The following is a 20,596-nucleotide window of genomic DNA, read 5'->3' as shown; positions in this document are numbered from 1 at the left end:
AACGGGGGTTTTAATGCCGTCATACCGCTAAAGGGGTAAGAAAGGAGTATTTCTCAAAAAGTTGTCCCGTCATGAAATTGACAAGAAATCAGTTTTGTCAAGAAATTATTAACCCTAAGGACGAGATCATTAAACATAAACTACATAAAACATCCAAAATTTCTTGACGTCAGGAAAACGTCACGAAATCTTGTGAGAAAAAACTCGTAATTTTGTAACTACATAAAAACTTTCTATTGGATCCAACAACAAAGATTATCTGACTTTTTATCACTTTTACCACAAGGTTTTGTATATATTTAAAATCAATATTAAGTACTTATTTTTTGTGGTGAAATAGCGTCAGGAATAGTCAAACGCGGTTTCTTTCAGAACGATGGTACGGAACCCTATGTGTGTGTGTGTCTGAACTCGCACTTGGCTTGGTTTTTTAAAGTTATTTTTAGTCTATTTATCTAACAGCCTATATTAATATTATTTAACTACTTCTAATTATATAACGCAATCTACCATTTAAATTCCATTGAAATCAATATCACAGGCAAACGTTGAAAGCAGTGTCTATATTCTTACGCTTCTTTTCATCTATGCATGCCATGTATATCTACATCTTGCAAGCCATGTGCATATGCTATTACTAAATTTATAAAATGTCATCAATCGCTCATCAAGTGCCAAGTAAGTATGGGCGAAAACGGCATGTAATTTAGGTAGAATATTATTTTACCAGCTTTGGAATTAGCCCTTTGTCAGGCTTCGGTTTAATATACTTAACAAAAATAGTGCCACAGCAACTGACACTGAGTTTATAATTGTAAACAACACACCATTAACCTATAATTCCAAACACAACTCGAGCCTTTTTTAAGTGCGCCAACGACTTGCGTTCATAGCGCGTTTTTCTTTCTATAGAGCAGCCACACGAATGCGCGTCGACGGCGCATTTAAAAAATGCGGTGTGTAAAGATCCTAATATTTTTATATGTTAAAACGGGTGTAAGCGTAGGATCATACCAGAGGCGTGTACGCTTAGAAGTAGAACCATTGTTCTTTTCTATGTCCTCTTTTACCTCTACGAACTATTAAGGGCGACCTCAGGGAACGAGTCTGGGATATGTCATCTAAGCTACAGTTAAACTAGCCGCTAAGCGTGCCACTCTACGGGTGGCTTAAGTATAAAGGTTGATATGATCGGTTGGGCCAGGTGGCGAGACTGAACGGCGAGGTGCATTCTCTCGCAATGGAAGTGAAGGGACTCCGGAACGCAGCCAGCCACGAGGACGTGAGTCCAACCCTCTACAGCATTTAAACATAGCGTAGATTTGGTAGTGTGTCGACGCTGTTAGAAATGAACTGTCACGCGTTTGATTTTTAGTTGGCAGCTGTGGTTTTTCTCTACCGCGTCGATTGTAAAGGCCGGGGGGTAATTTTTGAGTTTTCTTTATACTGCGGTGAGCTCAAATGGTTGATGTGAAAGCTCTTCAATTATTGGACATTAGTCACCAATTTGGTCAAACAGGAAATCTTATACTATGTTTTATCTTGCCGAATAGTAAAGATTAATACAAAATATATAAATATAAAAATGTGTTATTTGGTGAAAGTCCAGTCCAATGACAAAGTAACGAGAAGGGGTGGCTTGACAATAGTTTCAAACTACCCTTGAGCTCTTATATTTAAAAATACCCCCTGGTTCTTAGAGTTTCCGTCCTATCATAAGACTTTTACTTTTCGGGCAGATACTTTTAAGCGTATATTTAGTTTGGTTTGAACAATATTTATTGCACACGCAGTGGCGCACATCAGTTAGACATAAGAAAGGCTATATTCGTGCTGCTTATAATGTAAACCGTTATCGGTAAAGTAAATGTAAACAATTTGTTCTGATTAGGAACGGATATTGTAAGTAAATTTTAAAATTGATCTCTTATGGCTTTGGGGCATTGTTATTTTAAATAATTCCCGGGATAAACCGTCATTACTTTTCAAAAGGCTCGTATTTCAAAATCTATAATCTTACTAAGGGTGAAGCCAGACGAGCGCAACTCTTTGAGTTGTGGGTCGCGTAATTTTGATTTCATACAAAAGTCCTATTTGTGTACAACTCATTTTGAGTCGCCGTGTGGAAAAAAACTGTACTTTTGTATCAAACTGAATGCAGCAGAAATTACGTGACCGAAAATACGCGACTCACAACTCAAAAAATACGTTCGTCTGGCTTCACCCTAAGAAGTGAACTTTACTCGGGGTGCTTCAAGGTTCAGTTTAGTTTACGTATTGTTTTAAGATACGAGCTTTTGTCAAAGTAGACATGGTATCTAGTTACCATATTAAGCTTTGTGCTAACACACTGAATTCGCTTTACACTGCGTTGCAATATTCACTGTTCACTTTTTACTGTAACTTACTGATAGATATCCAATCAATTTATCTGCGGTTACCATTTCTTAGAATTTCTCATTTGGGTTTTTCATGCTGTAATTTTACGTTGTTGATCCTTTATACAGTCGCCATCAGATATTTCGGAGCGGTCAAGGTGGTCAAAAATATTGGCACATGCACTCTATTATTTAGGTCTTAGAGTGCATGTTCCGATACTTTTGATCACATTGGCCGCTCCGAAATATCTGATGGCGATCACATCATTCATTTCTAATAATTAGTATAACATTAATGACATTATGTTCAATATTAGAATACGAGCGACAAAATGTTTTGCATGAATATTTTGTAGTGTAACTATCCGGTTCGCATAGCTATATTTTTTATATATTTAAAGCAAATACTGATCATCTTCGTAATCACTATGGGCGGTTCCTTAACATTATCACAATACCTACCGCGTTCTGACGTCATTGTTGGAAAGAGTTGGCTGTTTGCTTATGGTCGCCGGCCATACAAATTGCTTGAGCCGGCGAAACTACTTAATAAAAAGTATGGTTCTTGCTCATTTGTGTTATGTATAATATCTCAGATGGTTCACTGCCTTTTCCCAACTCACGACTCCCAATAGACGGAGAGCGGACTGCATAATTTCGTACCTACTTGATACCGCGATGAAACGTACAATGGTTTCCCATAAAAGTGATGCTGAGTCCGAATTTCATAGTCTGCCGCGGCGGAACTTGCCGAAAATACACGTAACAGTCGCTTCCTGTGCGAAAAAAGGGGCGTCATTTAACCCATCTGATACTGAAATAATAGTGATGGCATCAGTTAGGAATTTACTGGTAGATACAGAAAGCCGGAATAGAATTGCCGGAAGTGCTCGGCAGACGCTCTCAAAGGTGACTACCCGGACCCCTAAATATACCCATCTGATACCAGCATGAAACCAATTCCAGTCGGTAGGTATGAACCTTTATTTCCGGAATATATCAGTCTGCCAAGGCTGTTTCTGCCGAAACACCTTGACATACGAGATTATGTGAGCAACCTCTACTCCACTCAATATAGACATTTCAATTTCCATAAATTCCGACAAAGCTGAATTTTGGTGGAGACCTTGAGTACACCATTAGGAATAAAATGACAAAAGTCCCCATTGATCCCATGGGTGCAAAAAGTTATTCGGGGTCAAAGTTCAAAATTTGAGGTTATTTGTTTTTTTCCGAAAACGGTAAGTTTTATCAAAAAGTAGCCGAGGCAAAAAATTATAGATGTTAAATTTATCTACAAAAATAGTCTATATACTTTTTTTTCTAAGAATTACCGTTCCCGAGATATCACGATTCTCTAAAATCTAAACAAGTGGGTGGAAAATTTGTAAAAAATTCAGAATGGTAGTAAATTTATCAAACTCAAGGAAAACTATAACGGCTAAGTTTGCTTGATATTTATTAGTAGTTTAAGAGTAAATAGCAGCCTAAGGTATAAAATATACCTAAACTTGGAAGATTCCGTATAAAATCGTTTGCCATCCAGTCGAATAAAAAAAAAATTACGAAATCCTTAGAAAAATATTACTTATTTTTTTCCTAATGGCTACGGAACCCTATTTTGGGCGTGTCCGACACGCTCTTGGCCGGGTTTTATTATTATGATAGCACATTAATGCCACGTATACCTAGGGGGTGACTGGGTAATCGACCTATTCCTTGAAAGGGCCTATTTTAGAGCTTATTTTCAATGTTTTTGGTCAGTAAACCAGGGATCGAAATTCAGTAGTTTTAGTTATTCGATAGGTATGAACCCTTATTTCCGAAAATTTAAGTATGCCAAGGCTTTTTCTACGGAAACACCTGGACATACGAGATTATGTGAGCAACATCTCTGGATCCCGTAGTTTGGAATTGTAGAGATTACGGACATTTTAATTACATATCTACAACTAGTGCCTAGTAGTCCGCTCTCCGTCTACAACTTTCATTTGCCATACTGTTTCATTTCCCAACTCACGATTTTTTATGAAACCAAGTTTTTTTTGGGAACTTTCATAAAACAAACCTAACCTAACTTACTGTGTTCTATAATAGCATAAGAAAATATATAATCAGAATTTTTTTGATTTCGGAGAAAGTTGAGAGTTGGGAAAGTAAAACATTTGGCAAACAATAATTCTGCGAAAAGGCATAATCCGATCTGAGATAGTAAAGTAATGATCAACTTTTAGGCAACTTGCATTTACTTACTATAATGTGACTTCGAAATAATATAATGATGTTGTTATGTAGTCAGTCATCTATTTTGTGTTTTTTTTTGTTTAGTGAAATGTACTCTTTTTGTTTGTAGTTCCTTCTTAGCTTAAAAATGTTATAATTTGTGTTAATATAGTAGTTGTAATGAAATTTTTTGCCGACTTTTGTTAATAATTTATTAGTTTTAATATAAAGCAAACATTCTGCAAAAGATAATAATAATATGATATATTTTTAAAATTTCATGATAACTTGTTCTTCATTTGCGTTTAAAAATGAAAATTTCATTTAAAGATAAAAGTGGAGATATTTCACATTCTTCGAACAGCCAGCACACTTGACCAGCACTCGCTTTATCGTTCAGTGCGTCCACTGTTAACGAGCTAGAAAAAGGCGCGTGTGCTAGCTGTTATAATCTACTAGTGACATTGATCTATGTGTCAAAACAATGTGTCGTTTAGATTCAGTAGATTAACATTGTTATCATTTTAGTTTGGAGATAAGTTCCCATTGTACACAATCACGTGATAGCGATAGTTATGTATTGGTACGTAGTAGCCTACTATTAGTTGGTAACATACATGTATTCATATAGATATATAATTATAGTCATTCGTGCAATGACACAGGTGTTAACAACAGCGTCGTCTAAGCGGCTTGCTTAAACATAAAATATATTTTTGACGCGTGATATTTATTTACATTCCAAGTAAGTTTAATTGTTTTTTTTTTTATTTTTACATATAAATTATTTTGTTTTAAAGAAATTGTTATTAGAATGTTGAAGGTATTTATGTACTATTTTGTTACTTATGCACTGAATTTTATAATTAATAAATTTTATTGATGACATAAGTTTCTTTTCAATTTTACTTGCATGTGGTTGTGGGCTGATTTGTGTTTAACAATTGTTTGTTTTAAAGAGCATGCAACGCTTGGCTTTTCCAGACATTAAATAAAATGGTAAAAAATGAAGACCAGCTGTTTAACCACAATGGGTAAAATTAATAATTAAGTATGTATTTTAAGAATTCATTTTCCGTAAAACTTGTTAGCGCATAAAATAAGTCGTATTTGTTATCACTACATTCTAAGTAAACCTTATTGTTTTTTTTAGAAAACATTAATTACTTTTCGATTAAATTCAATATACAGTGGTGCTTCTTACATTATTTAAATGCTTTGGAAAAAAAACAGTGTCAAAATTTTAACAGTACCGACGTAAAACACGCGACACCACCCACCACGTAATATTACCATGCTTGTGCGAAACCGGCACGGTGAATGTTGTCGTTCCACTCGCTGTTTGATTATGCTGGCTTTTGCACGTGTTCAGTTTGTTCAAAAAAGAGACCTTTTTATACGCCCGACGATTGGCTACTTCGTTTTTTTTTGCTGTGACGTGTGACGTAAGCGCTTGAGGTCCGTTGTCATTTGTATATAAGGGAGCTAGTTTTTCTAGAATTGGGTACCTTCTCATAGTTTACATGTGTGCGTATGTTTGCAAAGTAAATAATATTATTTGTGGTTCGCTTTTGGGATTTAGTTTCAGCATATGGTACATGCAACATCTTATTAAAGCGTTATATAACCTAAGCAGATTTATGTATACCAATTTTAATATTCCAAATGTATAATTTCAGGATAAGACCATGGACTTAGAAAGCCGTATCGAAGCCTTGGCCGAGCAAAATCGAGAGCTGAGCGAAGCGCTAGAGAACGAACGGACACTAGTCAAGATCCTGAGGGAAAAGGTCGACAAGTCGAATCGACTTTACGACGAGTCCAAAGTCGAAGTGAACCATCTCAATTCTATGGTGACTGACATGCAACACGACTATATGGACATGCAAAGGAAATTTGATAAGTGAGTAAACTTTTCATACAGCGTAATCCGTCCTTATTCCTTGTAACGACAAGTAATTTTCTATTATACGGGAGTATATACCTAACGGGAGCCTATATGCAAAATTTAAGCACTAAGTTTGTCATGAATTAAATAAGTCAAAAGCACTAGCTATATTAATTCATGAACTACTGCAAATCTGCTACTAAAAAAATAGATATAAGGGTTCTCATGACTGTAATTAAGCCTCGAATATGTTTCAAGAGTTAGTTTTTCTATTTGTCAAGGGCCCTAGCTTGGCATACAGAGAATAGTATCCCCGTATACTATGATACCCTATGATGGAACACTGCTCTCTAACAACGTTCTGTTCAATTAAATGCACCCAGAAAGGAGGGTTATGTTTTTAGATTTACTAAGTAAGAGTATAGTTTGGAAGTATCTAGACCAGGCTTATAGAATAAATCCGTAGACTAAAAAGGATGGACACATTTTAGTGCATGGAACATCCGCGCCCGCCAGAAGTCGTATACGGTACCCAATAATGGTCTCTTTTTATTAGAAAAAGTTCCGGTTGACGTGTTTTATAAAACCAAGCTTCTTTCAGAGAAAAACGCGAGAAAGACGAGGCACTCCTGCGCAACGCGCACATGTCACAGACGATCGAGATGAGTCAGTGCGACGTGCGCTACCAAGAGGCGGAGTTGGCCGAGCTCAAGGCGAAGATTGCCGAACTCGAGTCGCTCATAGCGCAGCATAAAGAGGTAAATTGCAGGGCTACAGTCTCTCCAGCAGTGCCAAATTGACAATCGGTTCATTTAATTGTTAACGTTGTTGTACAAAAACAGTCCGCGGTCCAACTCGAGGCTGATCTAATTGCAGCGCGAATTGAGAGAGGGCCATGTTAAATATCTATTGTCAATGAACATTTTGCATGTGGTAGAGTCTTACTGTAACCACTTGCTGGCTGCAGTATGAATGGGCCGGCTCGACCGGGTTAGCACCTCACTCCCACAGAATACCGGCGTGAAATAGTAGTTTTGCTACTGTGTTTCGTACGGTGAGTGGGATCCGGAGGCTCAACTCCCGTCCTCCCTTTTACTCCCCTCCCCCCTCCTCTATTCCTCTCCACTTTCCTAGTTATGCTGTAGGTGTCCATAGGTGTCACTTACCATCAGTGACCGGCATGCTCGTTTGCCAGCTATTTGATAAAAAAAAATGTCTTTGGATTATGTGGTATCCATGCGACATATGTATGCAGGCTTTGTTGTGGAATAGGTTTTTATTTTCATATATGTAAATGCAGAGGATATCGCTCTGATTTAATTCATGTGCGAGGCTTGGTGAATCGTGAGGTTGCACAAGTTCAATTTTTATATAGATATGTAATGAGATTCATAGCTCCTCATTTAACTTGTCTATAGCCTTGCTTTTGAAAGTTGTCAGTTGGATTTGAATTTAAAAGATATGTAAAACGTAATGTCATACAAGATATTGAATAATTAATACTAAATAGAAGAATACGCGGAATATTAGCATTAAATGTTGTTTCTCCTTTCAGAGCAACACAATTTTGTTTCTGTTTCGTCGTTTCTGCATTAATTGAGTACCTAATGTGATTATAACACATTATAAAACAACATTTAATGCATATATTCCTTCTATTTATTATTAACTAGCTTTTGCCCGCGACTAGTCCGCGTCGAATAGTAACTGGGAAGTATTTAATTTATTTAGGATACCTATTTTGCCAATAATAGTACATAGAAACTTCTACGGTTTACTGAAATTAATCTATTTTAAAACATTGCTATAAATATAAACTATTTTTTTTTGTTCTTGATTCCATCCATCCATCCATGATCTTTGGTAAAACATAAATATTTTGCGGGAAGCCACATTTTAGCAATACGACGTGTATGCTCCATTTTCGAATGTTTAAATGAGAGGTTGAACCAGACACTAGTTAATAAAATACGGTGCAAAATAAACGAAAAAGAGAATAAATTGGCTTTGACGACTATTTCACACGAATGCGTCCAAAAATATAATAAAACGGAAAATACAGTTTACTAGAAGAAAACGTTGATATTTTACCGGATGAATTGAAAAAGAACATACACATAATGATTTATTACGAGATAGACTAATAGCGTTTAGTATAAAATCACACAATTATAAATCAATTTGCCAAAAATAGAAAAAATGTGTATTGAAAGTAGATTTGGTTTAAAAAATGGAAATCGTTAAATAGGAAAAACTTGATGAATTAAAAATTGGTCCTTATGAGATTGTGGAAAATTGTCAATAATTACAGGGAACACAGAGCATAAGAAACCTGAATCAAATCTTTTTCACATGAAACATTACAAAATTAGTACCAGTTTCTTTTTTCTTTCTTTAGTTTCATAAAAATATAGAAATAAATAGAATAAATGTTCTTAATGTAGATTCAATGAGGTTCATAGTCCTCATTTAACTTGTCTATGGCCTTGCTTTTGAAAGTTGGATAGATTTGAATGAAAAGATATGGTAATGTCATACAAGATGTTGAATATTCTAATAAATATACAGGTGCATATAATAAGAACGAAAATAGAGAAGATAAACTGACAAGTGTTACTAACTGCATGCTTCTCTCATCGTAATTTCCGTCTAGCAAATATATACATATAATTGGAAAATAAATATATAAACTTTTACATTAATCCTAGTATTTACTTACTGAAGGATATAAAAGAACGCTGATAGTTTAATTCAATTTATATAAGAACGGACGGCCGCTTTGTGGTTTTATTATTATTCGAATAATTTTGGCGCCATTTAGTGCCGTAAAAGTCAAACGATTGCTTCATATAAAAACAATGGGAAAATAAAAGTTGTGATAAATCTACAAGAGAAGTAATACTAAAACTTTGCGACAAGAATTGGTCGTATAAACACATAGGATCATCTGCAATGTTCAAAAACTATGGAAAAAAGCATTTTGCCACGTCAAACTACTTCAAATGTTCTTAAAGACAAAGAAAGTCATCTCGTCGAGATGATCGAAATATCGTTCGTTTGGCAAAACAAAATCCTTTTAAAATCTAATACCGTCTAATGAGTTAAGAAAAAATATTGAAATAAATTCAGCAATCTCGGCACGCATTATTCGAAGGCGTTTGTAGAAGAAAAGTGAGGATAGCAAGGAAGGTCCTATGTTGAAACGGTGTCATAGGCAAGCCCGGCTTGCATTTGCAAGAAGATATGAAAACTGGACAGTCAGACAGTGGAAAAACGTTCTTTTTTCTGACGAGACAAAAATAAATAGGGTATCTGATGGCAAACGATATGTAAGATGGCCTTCAAATAAAGCATTCGACCCAAAGTACACAAAAGTGACTTTAAAGCATGTGTAAAAATTTGGGATTTTTTCTGGACATGGTGTTGGACCTTAGGCTGATAGAAGGAAGGATCAATTTCATACAAAAACATACTGAAAGAAACAATCATATGCTGAAGGCGTGCTTCCGGTTATTTACATTCCAATTATCCCAAGCATACTGCACGTATTAAGGATTCCTCACATCGCAATCAGTTTCTGTCTTAGATTGGCCAGCCAAAGCCCGATTTAAAATAGAGCATCTTTTGCGATGTCAAGAAAAAGGTTCAAACGACAGTGTGGCAATTAAGAAACTGTATGACGTATTCTTAGAAGAATGGAACTCTATCTCTCTTGCGAAATGTCAAAATTGATAGATTCAATGCTCGCCGGTGTAAGGCAGTAATAAAAAGCCGTGACATACTACTAACCATTAATTTTAGTTAAAATGTATTAAATTCCTTTTTTTTCTGTACAAACTTCACGTTAGTGTGATTTAGTTAATCTAAGTTTCAAAATAAAAATTTCGAGCATTCAATAAATCGTTCAATTATTTGTCCAGCTTCATTACTAAATTGTTACTAAAGAGAATAAAACAAAATAGTAAAAAAATGACAGGTTTGCTCATTCATGTGGCCATAACGTAACTAGTTACTTCGAAGAAAACACTATGACATGATTTAGCTGAACGTTCTATTACATGTGTATTATATAATATAATATATATATATATATATAAAGAATCGTAAGTGTTGCTAAGCGCAAAACTCGGAAACGACTGGTCCGATTTCGCTTATTCTTTATTGTTGTGTTCGTTACTGCAGGAGAAGGTTTTTATGGAAGAAAATACATAAAAATTAGTTAATAATAATAGAAGAACGATTATTAGCATTAAATGTTGTTTCTCCTTTAGGTAAAGTGTTTAGTTATTTTAGTAACATTGTGATAATAAAAATGTTATCCTTTCAGAGCATAATTTATACATGAGCATGCGGGTCACCTGATGGGAAGCAATCACCGACGTCCATGGACACCTGAAGGATATTTAAACGAAACAAATCTAAAAACTTGGTTTTGCTTAAGCAAAACCAATCTTAACCCGGTTTGATCAATAGCAATAAAGTCGGCTTACTCGGTTTTTAAACCGGTTTTGTGACCCCTGGAAGTAATATATTACTAACCAACCGATCTTTTTGAAATCCCACTGGTATTCCCATAGGCTGAACAGTTTGGTCCTATTAATGATCAATGCTCGCGCTCAAGCATTTCAAAATTTAAAATTAATCCTTTTACATAATAAAGTGATTTAGAGACGCGTCTGTGAAAGTGAAGAGCGGAAAATATCAATTTAATCAATGATCTGAGCCAGGGTTTTAGCGTATTACTATCCTTTTCAAGGCACTATCACAAGGTGAAATACTTAAAGCATTCGACAAGTATCCTTCATTGGTCACAGATCCATTGTCAGAATTTTATATGGCTGTGCGTAACGCTAAAAATGCGCCCACAAAAAACTAGAATTATGCTAAAGCCACTGTAAGAAACACTGATCTAAGCCATTTCGATATTGTTTTCAGAACCAAGCAGCGTGTATGTTAATAAAAGAAAATGAGGAGTCGCGCAAGGCGGAAATTGAGAAGCTGAACAGAAGAATTGAAGAGATGAGCGAGAGTGAAAACGCACTCAAAAAGACTATACAAGACTTAGAAACTGAAATCTGTGATAAAAATAAGGTGATTGAGATTACATGACTGAATACTAAATGATTTTTAGGATTTTTTTCAATGTGATGTTTTAAACTTTTTATTTTAGATGAAATTCGGTGTCAGATATTTTGAGTCTCAGGGAAGGACATAGGATAGTTTTTATCCGGGATAATTGCATAGTTCCCGCGGGATAGCGATAAACGATTCTGCGCGCACGTAACGGCTAGTAATTAATATGTATATCTCACGCGAAAGATATAACTACATCAGCCCGAGCCCCCTATACCACAAAAGTTACATGTGCTACAATTCAACATTATTGTTATATTTCTCGTACAAAAAGTGACAATTATTTTATGATATATGGGGCTGGTATAGTTTTCATATAAGCGTAACGAATTGAGGTTAAGTGACAACTTGTCAAGTTTCCATATAGTTAACGCAATATTATTTTTTTACAGAAAATTAAGACATTAGACAATCGGATATCTGACATGAAGAAAACACTACAACGGGAACTGCAGAGCAGTAAGCCTGACCTAAATGCGGTCGAAGAACAAGATATCAGTAGGCGGTAAGCATATTAGATTCAATATTTTTAAATATATTTTAAATCTAATTATTTCATGTTAAACCATAAACTTTTACAACGCGATGTAGACATAATAATAAAGCTAAGGATATTTCATTTTACACTGTTCTCTGGGTTATATTCGTTGTTGGGTGTAGAGCAGTGCCATCTTTCTTCTGAACATACGGACACTTACTTCAGTATTCTAGGTAGTGGCAAAATATTTTCTTATTTCTTATGAGAACGAATTTTTCTACATTAACTTGGTTGACCTTCCAATTTTGACTACTTCCATACAAAATTTCATACGAATCTTCGAGCTGGATTTGTGAAATCTGATACTTATGTACAAGAGTTGCTGGTATAACTTAAAAGGATATTTCAGAAACGCATAAAATTACAGTAACGTTATATTATAATGCACTATAGTATAGTAATATATCTATCTTATACATAAAGGTTAGTTTCATCCCGAAATTAAAAAAAATGCATCTCCTAATTACTAAAAATCCCAAAACACAACTCTGAATCCATACTTTGTAATTCCAGATACCTAAAGCACGTGGTCCTCCGGTTTCTAACCGCTCGAGAGCTAGAGGCGAGGCAGTTGACTCGAGCCCTTTCAACTCTGTTAAGGCTATCTGCCCACGAGGAGGCGTTACTCCGCGCCGCGCTGCCTCCCCGCTCGGGCCTCTCCGCCTGGTTCCCATCACTCAACACCTGATCCTAGTGCGCGATCACCCTTACCTTAGCAGCGACGGACTACGTCGCACAGGTCTGGTAGTAATGCATTCCATAGACTGGTAACTTTGCAGGCTTGGTTGATACTCGGAATTTAAGCTTTAAATTGGTTTGTATGAAGTCAAGACCAAAGCACTTTGGTATCCAATCCCGGTCGCTATAATTTAAATCGAAGCGACTAAGCTATAAAATTATGAAGCCAAGTACATTTGTTTGCTTTGAGATATTTCAAAACACTCTGGCTAATATTTGTTGGCGACCGTAGAATGGATCAAAGTGAAAAGGTACACACATTCTTGTGGTCTCTATTTAACGTACGGAATATGCCATCTATTTCTATGTGCTTTGGCCAGGGCATTCTTGCAACTGTACAATGATAAACGACGAAAAGTTTTGATCGCAAACGTTTTTCCGTCTTGTTTTGTGTACAGTATTTCCGAGACAAGGTTACAATTTTATTACTGAATGAGTAAAATACTGGCTCCTGAAAGTTAGTAGTTAAGTCTGTGGCCACATGCACTGTTGACGCGTTAAATACAAGCTTTATATTGCTTTTTAAAACACTGGAGGTGTCAGTGGTGGTAAGATATTGCGAGTCCCAAAGTTCAAATAGCAGATACTGGCTGATAATATATGTCAAGTAATAATTTTAATTGATCTGCTTTTGTATCACGATTCGCGATTTAGTGTCTGCAATTTTTTTAAAAGTAATGTCAAGTTTTAGTCATAATTTTAACTTATGCCATGTCATTATAGACACGTATCACATGCCACAAACATTGAAATGGCCGGCCTGGCAATATCAGTCTTTGGGACCGTTTAGTACTGATTTGATAGTATTACTTTATTTATAAGCAATACGCGGAGACTTAGCCGTAGGATTGTTATGTACTTATGCTAAGTTTACATATATTTTCTAAAAATATGAGATCCTTAGTAAAGAGTATAAATATTAAACGAATATGTTTGTGTTACACTCGAATATATACATATAATATTTTCATATTAGAATTTGTTTAGTTAACAAACCGTGTAATACTAATTATGAGTACAGTTAGGTAAACAAATATATCGGAAGAAACAATATGGACGACAATAAAATCTGGAAATACTTAAATTCCCTTTATAATTAAGTAGGGGGCTATACCGAATTCGAAATTCGCATCATGCCGTCCCTCTTATCCTCACTGGTGCCACCGAGGCACGTGTGCGTTCAAAATGTATGACAGCTGCACTGGGCGAAGTTCCGAAAACGCATATGTGTGAAATTCGAGTTTTGAATCGAACTTTGTAATATAAGGCCAGTGTTCATATTTATCTTCTATCCGATATATCTATTTCTGACTAAGTTTACGAATGAAACATAATAGAGTCGCCTTAATAATAATAATGAAGTTTATATATTCAGGCATTATTAGCTAGTCAAGGAGAAAACAAAAGTTTAATGAATGATGTGCTGAACAAATAATTACAAGTCCCCTTAAGTAATCGTCTATAACATCAAATGGTACGTCTAGTCGTGGATAATTTATTTTTGTATTGTTTTTTTTTACGATATTTCAGCTGCAATCAGCTTCAAATATAAAGAAGGGGCCAAGGTGCTCAAATATGTATATCGAAACACGTTCTACCGCCCTTCACAATAAAGACTTGTTCCGATAATATTTGAGAACCGTGGCCGCTCCCATATATTAAATATAATTTTGATTGAATCTTAAACGCTCGAATAATCCATTTTTGAATCCCCATTAAGAGTTTATTCTTTAGTTACTCAAAAGTAGTCAAAGGAGTATAGTAGGGACTATTTATAAGGTATGAGCTTTTGCTCTTAGCAATCTGTCAATGAACACCTGCTATCTTAGCTCTAAATAGTGATTTCCCTAAGAAGTTTACGATGTTATGAAAGATTGAGCGTGGTATAAGGCAATATTTTCATAAGTGGTGTTGCCTTTTTCGCCAACGCTTGATATTGTACACCATTTGAGAGACTTAGATAAATTAGCATACTTGGCATACTTAATAAGTCGTTAGTGTAACCGAATGCGTATCACTGCCCTTTGGTATTTTGTCCAGTCGTTTTTCAAAAAGTGCGATGGTGCTGCTGTTTTGTAGTACCCAAATATGTAAATACATTTTGCTATTTAACTTATCCAGAAGGCAAACGATCAAATATTTGAAGCAGAGTGTAAAAATTGGGAAATTGTAAAGGATGTTTAACAACGTTCTCACTTGTTTTAACAGCGTTGGTGCGTGGCAGTAGCTGTATAAGGCTGGAAACAGTGCTAGACGGTCAACGCTGACCGTCGGTCAGCGTAGCTATATCTATGCAAGTCTATGAATGCGCACACAGCTACGCTGACGGTACGCGCGTGATTTGGTGCACGCGTACGGTCGGTCGAGCCGTCGGTCGTCGGTGGGTTGGGATTGTATGGATGCGTTCAGTGCTTCGCTGACGGAGCGACCGACCTGTGAACTGTACACACGCGTCGCAGTTCGCCGTCAGCGTAGCACTGAATGAATTTTCGCAACCGACGGTCAGCACTGACGGTCAGGACGTACCGTCGGTCGAGCACTGTTTCCAGTCTAAATGATTAATTACAAATCCAGTTCAGTATGAATCGGTTTTATCGGAGCAGTTAAGGTGCCCAAACAAGTGAGGACTCACGATGTATCGCATTTATCAATATGGTTACTTATAATTATATGTTTTTGGGAGTTATCTCCGCTGCTATCAATATCTCATTAGAACTTAAAACAACAATAAATAGAGGTTAGTGAAGGTGAGTGAGGTTATCACTTTCTTTTTTCAACCGACTTCAAAAGAAGGTGGATGTTCTCAGTTCGACTGTATGTTTTTTTTTCTTTGTTACGCGATAATGCGCCAATAGTGGGCCGAATTTCAAAATTATTTTTTTGTTCTAAAGGACATACTTCCGAGGTGGTCCCATTGATACCTAGTCAGGATCTGATGATGGGATCTTAGAGAAATCGAGGGTAACGGCATTTTAAACACCAAGTCAAGTATTTACATTCAGAAAGTATCATTTGGTGAACTGGACCTGATGAAGAAGACCGTGGGTACCGGTACTTTATTATAAAATAATATAACTATGCCGTGTTTGAGCTTAATGGAATCGACGTGAAATGCACTTTGGCTACAAATCACTAAAATACACGAAAAAAAAAATTAAACAAAAATGGCACCGACTTCAACTTTCAAGGTTTTTTGAAGTTCGTTCCATTTTTTATTTAATTTTTTCGCTTATGGTGTTACATTATTATTGTTATTTTATACACTGCCCCCACGATCTTACGATGACTAAAAATGAAAACACGAACTTGATGGGTCCTTTCAAACAATTCTTGCGACTGCTTCAAAAGCGTTCTGTTTTTCGAAAATTTTATTTCGTAAAAAAATAATCCTTTACAAACGGTATAATCCAATGGATTCAGACTGCACTTGTTTTATTTCACTTTTATATTAAACTTTTTCGAGTCTCGAAACTGCTGGAACTTAACAGGTTCCCTGTCCCATGCATGAGGCACATGTGCCTTATGCGTGACATAATGCAGTTGTTCTTTCGATAAATAATAAATTTTATTACGTATTATATTTTTATTCTTGAACCACATTAATATAACCAATGAAAATTACTATAGCGTCGCTACTTTGAAAAAAGCTAGTATCTCAAAATCGATGATCTTTCCGAGTGAACTTAATGAACATTGTGTTAAGGGTCAAATTTGTTGACGTATTGATTTGAGATACGACATTTTTTCAAAGTAGTGACGATAGGGACATTGACATTACATTACTTTATCATTACTATGGGGACGTGTTAAAAGAACGCTGCACATTTTTCTGGACAGGGAACCTGTTAAAATTCAGTCTCGTGATGTAAACTGTATCTAGTCTTAGTTCGTTCGAACGTGTATTATGATGGCGATAGAAGAGAGTTTATCTTAATGTAAGTTGGAATTTATATTTAGATACATAGAACAGTTTATTTTGTTTACGCTCAGTATTTATTAGGTAGCTACACGTGTGATTTGTTACATATTATAATTTTCACGATTTTATTATTAAACAGCAACATGTTTTTTTAGTTTGTTATATCTGAGCTTGTATTGAGAATAAATGCGAAATAGTGATTTTTTTATAGTTTCATTTAATTAGTTGTAAAATGGCAAATTGAACGTTTTTGCTCGGGCTAAAACTCGATTATAAGTTTTCAGAGATAAGACCAAGCTAGATCGATTTGTTATCCCCGAAAACCCTCACATACCAAATTTCATCGAAATAGCTCGTTTAAAGTTATTAGATGTCAATTATATTTAGTTAGGATTTAGGAAAAGTGGCTTAATAAAAATCATACTTTTATAATTTATGTTTTTATTTACAACTTATATATTTAACAAATTCGGAGCAATGTTTGACGGCGTCCAAAGTTCGTGTACAACAATGCAACTTGTTGCAAGGCACAGAAATCCAGATGGAATGTCCATACAAAGTCTGTTTGTACAGTTTATGTCCACACTCATCAATTTATTTGATTCACTTGAAGGAAACCTTTTTTTACTCAATTTATAGGTAGAGTCATTCACGATGACGCGTGCCGTGGTTCTTATTCGATGTCATTAATGTCTAATTTTGACAAAATCACGCGTCTTCGTGGATGGCACTAGGTATTTACAAACTATATATTAGACGTTCCATCGAAAACTGTTTTTAACTGAGAAAACCTTATAACCTAAAAAAACAGGAACTTAAATTTCTATCAGAAAGAATGTTGGGTGCACATGTAACTCCAAATAAAACAGCTTAAGAGACTAGATGGTGGAATGTTATCTACAATATAATTTATCTACATATTTATACTAAGACTTTTTAAAGTTTGTCCTGGCATTCTTTATCACGAATGTTAAGCTAATAGGTATAAATATATTGCGTAGACTCGGTCGGGATGTTGACAATGGTTAACATGTTCTTAAAACAAAGACTTAAAAACCGTCTAAGGCGTGCCTATGTGACATTTTTCTATGAACTCATTTGTTACACATGTTTATCGGATATCTTAAGTTTTGTGGTAATAAGGTGAAAGTTTAAAATGTTTGGGGAGTAATTTTGTCATAACGGCGATATATACCTTACTTTTACATAATTATTTATTTAATAAGAAACTTGTTGAGATAACCTTTTTGGCCAAGTGTTGATGATTTGAATAATACTTAAATACATATTTTAGGTATTTTAACTAAATATGCAAGAGAAATCGGACCAGGGATAGCATTAATTCGGTCTTTAAGTAAGCCTTTAAAAATATTTGTACAAAATGCGCTGTACCTTGGTGCTTTATTGAAATGTGTAATGCTGATTTGAGTTATTTAAGACGATACTAATGAAGCTCTAACTGCTGTACTCAAGACAATTGGTGTTTATTTGCGATTAATTTTGTTGTCTAGAAAGGTTTTTATCACAAACTTAGCATTGAAACGAAGTTAGTAGCGATTAACCTGTCACAAATTTGTGCACAAATTTGCACAGAGGCACAAATTTGTGCCCAAATTCCTTTGATCTTGTTATCCTGGGAGATGACAGATTAAATACCCGAGTACGGCCATAAGTGCCTAATTGACTATTCGTTTGCATCACAACACACTTAACGCCAACTTGCAAACTGCAAACATTTATAAACCAACAGAGACATGCTAAGTACGAAAACATACCGCGTTCGTCAAGTTGGAGTTTACAAAAATCCACAAAGTTTTATGTAAACATAAATACGAGATTTCCACTAAATAAGACAGCAAACATATCACCTAAACATTGAATAGTACATAAAGTACGTAATGTAATCTAATTAATATAGTAAAGCGTCAATCAATCGTATAAATCAACTAGCCGCCCTCACTTTGGTCACCGTGCTGTGTTTAGAACACTGCCACTTTCAAACATCAATTTTGCTACCCTCTTCCCGTGTTATTTGAATAAGAAAATAGTGCAAATTATCAAGTACCTACTCAACTGAGTGTTATCATATCAAGTACTGTCTTAGGCAATAGTTCTCTCTTTTTTTAAAGGAGCTAAATATCGACTTAATCTTTAGGCCGAGCCCCTAGGTTTTTCGATTGCCGTGCATCGCAGGTGTTACAAAGCGAGTAGATTAGTGTACGCCGCAGGAGCCCGAATAAACAAATAAAAAGCAACATTAAATACTTGGTAAATAAAATTAAAAATGTGTCTTTGGGATGCTCTTGCGGCGTGCTTTGTATTTTTTTTATGCCCGTGAACAGTCTAGAGTTTGACTTGGCCGTTGCAGATGTCTTTGAATAGTGCTGATGTGATGGGCACGAACTGCGCGCCGGAGCGGAAGTACATCGGGTCGGCGATCACGTCGGGGTCGAAACCTTCCTTCTGGTACTGCAATTTCTTGAGTTTAAATGTGCCTGGGCGAAACAAACAGAATTTAGGTTAGAAAAATACATCATGTTACCGTTTGCATCTATACTACTATTACACTGGAATGGATATACCAAGGTTTGATTAGACTCAAAAAACCGTGACTTGAGCTTACCAAGCTTAAAAAGGATAAAGTACCAGACGAATAGTGTACCTAACCTAACCACAATAAGTCTCGGCATTGTTTTCTTGCTACTCGTTGATGGCAAATGCCCTTCGCTGGGAAGTTAGATGTAATTTCGACATAATTCACGCAAAAGAGGACCAACTAGCGTATGACAGCAGTGTCATCGAGATCGTGCGCCAGATACGAGTATACATCGTATAAGTAGCGAGTGTTGAAATAAGCCTCGCGTCTCATAAGTTACTAGTCTACCTGCGGCTTCGTACGCGTAAACTATTTGATCCTGGTCTTCATTGACGTGTGCTAAGAACAACTGTGCAAATTTTCATGGCTCTAAAAACCCAGAGTTTGAAATTTCAAGATTTTATCCCTATCTCGTGGGAATATCGGCATAAAAAGTAGCCTACGTATTATTCCAGACGTCCAGCTATCTACATCCGAGATATCATCCAAATCCGTCCACATACAAACTTTCGCATTTACTTATAATATTAGTACAATGATACGAGGGCAACTCACTGGTCATATCGATGTCGTTGACGATGCGGAGGAACAGCGGGCGCGCGTAAGAGGGCAGCGAGTCATCGAGGTCGCGCGCCAGCCGCGCCAGGTCCAGCTCGCGGCTCGGGTCCGCCACCGCCGCCATGCCCGCGCGACCCTCGTTCTGCGGGATCTGGAACCACATTCATGGGTCACATGGGACATTCATGTTGTTATGGGGTGCATTGAGGGTAGGCAAGGCAGCGCTAGTTTTGCCTACTCTGCTGCGGGATGGTGGCCTGCTGCTGCAGGCGCAAACAACCAGCTGCCTACCCTGGAATTGACCCAATGCAGTTTACTACAGGCGGTTAGTAGCATTAATGCTGACAGTAGAGCCAGCTTCCAGAGGCGTATTTGATACCCTGGCTGCTCTAGGCCTACGGTAGATTACCGCACCCCTAACCCGTGCAATGCTTTAAGTTAAGAGTAAAGTTTTTTTTTTGCTATATGCTACGAACACATTTTTGACTTTTTAAACATTGAATTCACAGATGATGATGATTAAATATTGCTGCCTTAGGCCTAGGCCTAATTGGTCTACTCTATTGGGATGAGAAATCCATGCTTCCTACTCAGCGCAATCTTAAAATTGTGTAGGTACACCATG

General features: G+C 36.2%; 2 protein-coding genes across 2 annotated transcripts in view; one reads left to right on the top strand and one right to left on the bottom strand.

The window, feature by feature from the left end:
- LOC141426511 (uncharacterized) overlaps positions 1-15,793 on the top strand; it is a 35,110-nt gene extending 19,317 nt beyond the window's left edge. Inside the window, exons 10-14 of the mRNA XM_074085462.1 lie at positions 6,281-6,504; positions 7,091-7,247; positions 11,425-11,580; positions 12,015-12,127; positions 12,674-15,793. Of these exons, the coding sequence (XP_073941563.1) occupies positions 6,281-6,504; positions 7,091-7,247; positions 11,425-11,580; positions 12,015-12,127; positions 12,674-12,848 (825 nt within the window). The 3' untranslated portion in view covers positions 12,849-15,793. The remainder of the gene's footprint in view (positions 1-6,280; positions 6,505-7,090; positions 7,248-11,424; positions 11,581-12,014; positions 12,128-12,673) is intronic.
- LOC141426510 (long-chain fatty acid transport protein 4-like) overlaps positions 13,581-20,596 on the bottom strand; it is a gene marked incomplete in the record, with an annotated part of 41,188 nt that continues 34,172 nt past the window's right edge. Inside the window, 2 exon segments of the mRNA XM_074085461.1 lie at positions 13,581-19,312; positions 19,969-20,122. Coding sequence (XP_073941562.1) covers positions 19,161-19,312; positions 19,969-20,122 — 306 coding nt within the window.

Source organism: Choristoneura fumiferana, chromosome 3 (assembly GCF_025370935.1).
Source record: "Choristoneura fumiferana chromosome 3, NRCan_CFum_1, whole genome shotgun sequence".
Lineage (NCBI taxonomy): Eukaryota > Metazoa > Arthropoda > Insecta > Lepidoptera > Tortricidae > Choristoneura > Choristoneura fumiferana.
This window is presented reverse-complemented; position numbering and strand designations above follow the sequence as displayed.